This window comes from Nanorana parkeri, unplaced genomic scaffold (assembly GCF_000935625.1).
Source record: "Nanorana parkeri isolate BGI_ZX_2015 unplaced genomic scaffold, ASM93562v1 scaffold81, whole genome shotgun sequence".
NCBI lineage: Eukaryota > Metazoa > Chordata > Amphibia > Anura > Dicroglossidae > Nanorana > Nanorana parkeri.
The window spans coordinates 260,617-262,671 of record NW_017306349.1 but is presented as its reverse complement, the minus strand read 5'-3'; the positions used below and the strand labels follow the sequence as shown (position 1 = coordinate 262,671).

The window sequence follows — 2,055 nt, the reverse complement described above, 5'->3', positions numbered from 1 at the left end:
GGGGCGCATTGAGGGACCTGGCCTTGGGGCAGCAGAGAGTAAATCTGGGTGTTGGGATTTGCATGTGCCCATTTGAGCCAATGGCCATCACGAGGCTGCAGCATAAAATCCAAAAGGTCATCTACTGTAGAAAAGGTATGTTGCCCACTTTCCCTGCCAAGATTGGCTCAGTCCAACCTTGGGTACTGCAAACAGAAAATCATTTAGGAAATACTCTTCCTAAATTTGTATCTGGTCAGAAAACCGGGGTAGTAATTCCCATACAGCCGTGTCAATACAAACATTGACTCAAGGATGAGGATTCGCCTTCAAACAGAGAAGTCATCGCAGAACCATGGTGAATGTTTTGTAAAGCACACTGACATTTTCTAATGAGAACTTCAAAATGTTGCTACACTAATGTAAACGATCAATCAACTGGTACTTTGCCTGCAGGGTGCTGGAGGAAGAGGAGGAGGGTGAGAGGAAACATGACAGCCAGCAGTCCAGAGTCCACTTCTCATCGACTATGGTTCCTCACACCCCGCTTGAAACTCTTATGAAGATACAGAATACGAAAGAAAGAACAGGTGAGATGTTCAGAGTCTTGAAGAAACAAAAGCTTTGGGACGGCAGCTTCTCAAGACAGGAAGTTGGGGAAAATCTGCAACAGGATCACAGATGGACTTTTAGTAGGGAGGGGGGGAGGGGGGGACTAGAAGCTTTGTCATGGTCATATTTCCTGGTAATACATAAGAAAATAAAATATGTCCGCCATACTTCCCTTGGTAACCTCCATCTTGGTTTCCTCACAGGCTTTTTGGAGAACCCAATGCTGTTGACGAAGCGCCGGATGTCTCGTTCGCAGGAGGATTTAACGATGTTCCCCACTATCGCACACCACAGAGGAGCGTTGCCCCGAATATTGCCCCTCTTCTTTCATGATTCACCCTTTCATTCTACGTAAATGTTAATCCTGTTATCATAATAGACCCCCCCCCCCTCCACCAGCAAGGTATACCCGCCCATCCACGCTCCACCACCACCTTCCTGCTGCAGGGGTCCAATCTGGGTAAGCCCCAGTGTCAGAGGGTGTCTTACGTGACACTGTTTTGCGCTGGCGGTGGGCCGCCCAGGCTTGAGCAGGGTCTGGAGGAGGAGGTCCATGGATCCCCAGTACCTAGGGTCCCCTTTCCTTGGAGAAGGGGTAGGCAGCCCTGGAGAAATGGAGATCTACCTGGACGACATGGAAGAAATCAGAGATCACCAGGGTGCAGCACACTAACCTAGCAAGGCTTCATTATAGAGTAAGGAATGTTTTGAAGAGTTCAGAGATCAATAATCGGTAATGCAGAGTGTAGAGGTCAGGAGGAAAGCAGGGTGTAGAGGTCAGGAGGAAAGCAGGGTGTAGAGGTCAGGAGGAAAGCAGGGTGTAGAGGTCGGGAGGAAAGCAGGGTGTAGAGGTCGGGAGGAAAGCAGGGTGTAGAGGTCGGGAGGAAAGCAGGGTGCAGAGGCCGGGAGGAGTGCAGAGGTCGGGAGGAGTGCAGAGGTCGGGAGGAATGCAGAGTGTAGAGGTCGGGAGGAATGCAGAGTGTAGAGGTCAGGAGGAATGCAGAGTGTAGAGGTCAGGAGGAAAGCAGAGTGTAGAGGTCAGGAGGAAAGCAGAGTGTAGGGGGTCAGCAGTGTGTAACACTAAGGGCAGAGGTCAGGAGTAAGTAGTGCAGAAGTCACTAGCATCTAACGCAAAGTGCAAGGGTCAGGAGAAAGTAACAAATAGTGCAAAGGTCAGAAGTAAGTAATGGAGAGTGCAGGAATCAGTAGTGTGTAACACTGAGGGCAGGGGTCAGGAGTAATGCAGAGTTCAGAGGCCATAAGTTTGCAATGCAAAGTGCAAGGGTCCGGGGTAATGCAGAGGTCAGTAGTATGTAACACAGAGTGCAGGGGACAGGAGTTAGTAATGCAGAGTGGTGAAATCAGTAGTATGTAGCACAGAGTGGAGAATAAGTAATGCAGAGTTTAGAGATTAGCAGTAGTATGTAATGCAGAGTGCATGGGTTAGGAGCAAGTAAGGCAGAG

The 2,055-nt window shown here is 49.4% G+C and overlaps 1 protein-coding gene across 1 annotated transcript in view; it reads left to right on the top strand.

The window, feature by feature from the left end:
- The window catches only part of LOC108805039 (rho GTPase-activating protein 6-like), a 33,267-nt gene extending 32,303 nt beyond the window's left edge, over positions 1-964 (top strand). Inside the window, exons 12-13 of the mRNA XM_018576991.1 lie at positions 436-569; positions 795-964. Coding sequence (XP_018432493.1) covers positions 436-569; positions 795-946 — 286 coding nt within the window. The 3' untranslated portion in view covers positions 947-964. The remainder of the gene's footprint in view (positions 1-435; positions 570-794) is intronic.
- Positions 965-2,055: the final 1,091 nt, after the last annotated feature.